Source organism: Merops nubicus, unplaced genomic scaffold, assembly GCF_000691845.1.
Source record: "Merops nubicus isolate BGI_N331 unplaced genomic scaffold, ASM69184v1 scaffold40149, whole genome shotgun sequence".
NCBI classification, from domain to species: Eukaryota; Metazoa; Chordata; class Aves; order Coraciiformes; family Meropidae; genus Merops; species Merops nubicus.
This window is the reverse complement of record NW_008630940.1, coordinates 863-2,227: the sequence shown is the minus strand read 5'-3', so window position 1 is coordinate 2,227 and position 1,365 is coordinate 863. Positions and strand designations below refer to the sequence as shown.

The window sequence follows — 1,365 nt, the reverse complement described above, 5'->3', positions numbered from 1 at the left end:
GGGGTGGGCATCGGTGCCCCCCACGGTGCCCCCCGGGCTCCTACCTCTGCTTGGGGTCCTTCTTGAGCAGGCCGGCCAGCAGGGCCTTGGCCTCGGGGCCCAGGGTGCGGGGGAAGCGGATCTCCTCCATGAGGATGAGCTCGAAGAGCCGCTCGTGGTCCTGGTTGTAGAAGGGGAGGCGGCCGCACATCATCTCGTACATCACCACCCCCAGCCCCCACCAGTCCACCGCCCGCCCGTAGTCGTTGTCCTCCAGCACCTGGGGGGAGAGGGGGGGCACGGTCAGGCCAAAGGGGAGGGAGAAGAAGTCCTCCTAGAGCTGCCCAGCTCCTCCAACCCAAGGGATCCGCTCTGAGCTCCACCTCTGAGATCCACCCGGCTCCTGCGGCCCAAGGGATCCCCTCCTAGATCCTCCCAGCTCCTGCAGCCCAATGGAACCCCTCTGAGATACACCTCCTAGATCTACTCAGCTCCTGCAACCCGAGGGATCCCCTCCTAGATCCACCCAACTCCTGAAACCCAGGCAAACCACTCCTAGATCCACTTCCTAGCTCCACCCTATTCCTCCAGCCCAAGTGAAGCCCTCCAAAGTCCTCCCAGCTCCTGCAACCCAAGGGAACCCCTCCTAGATCCACCTCCTAGCTCCACCCAGCTCCTGCAGCCCAAGGGAACCCCTCCTAGATCCACCTCCTAGCTCCACCCAGCTCCTGCAGCCCAAGGGAACCCCTCCTAGATCCACCTCCTAGCTCCACCCAGCTCCTGCAGCCCAAGGGAACCCCTCCTAGATCCACCTCCTAGCTCCACCCAGCTCCTGCAGCCCAAGGGAACCCCTCCTAGATCCACCTCCTAGCTCCACCCAGCTCCTGCAGCCCAAGGGAACCCCTCCTAGATCCACCTCCTAGCTCCACCCAGCTCCTGCAGCCCAAGGGAACCCCTCCTAGATCCACCTCCTAGCTCCACCCAAACCTCTGCCACCCTGGACTCTGGGAATAACCTCCACAGACAAACCCCTCTGGCACAAGAGCTCGGAGGAGACCCCTGAGCTGGGGGAATGCCGCCGGTACCTCCGGAGCCAGGTACTCAGGGGTGCCACAGAAGGTCTTCATGGTGGCTCCATCCGTGATTCCCTCCTTGCAGAGCCCGAAATCAGTGATTTTGATGTGGCCATCTTTGTCCAGCATGAGGTTTTCCAGCTGGAAAATGAAAAGATGAAGGGAGGGAGGTGAGGGAAGGTTTGGAATTCTGAGAGATCTGAAGTTCTCCAGAGGGATTGGAGGCTCTCCAGAGGGTTTGAGATTCTTCAGAGGGATCTGAGGGTCTCCAGAGGGTTTGAGGTTCTCCAGAGGGCTCTGAAGATCTCCAGAG

General features: G+C 61.2%; 1 protein-coding gene across 1 annotated transcript in view; it reads right to left on the bottom strand.

The window, feature by feature from the left end:
* Window positions 1-40: 40 nt before the first annotated feature.
* LOC103779797 (RAC-beta serine/threonine-protein kinase) overlaps window positions 41-1,365 on the bottom strand; it is a gene marked incomplete at its 5' end in the record, with an annotated part of 1,874 nt that continues 549 nt past the window's right edge. The window contains 2 exons of the mRNA XM_008947443.1: window positions 41-259; window positions 1,065-1,193. Of these exons, the coding sequence (XP_008945691.1) occupies window positions 41-259; window positions 1,065-1,193 (348 nt within the window). The remainder of the gene's footprint in view (window positions 260-1,064; window positions 1,194-1,365) is intronic.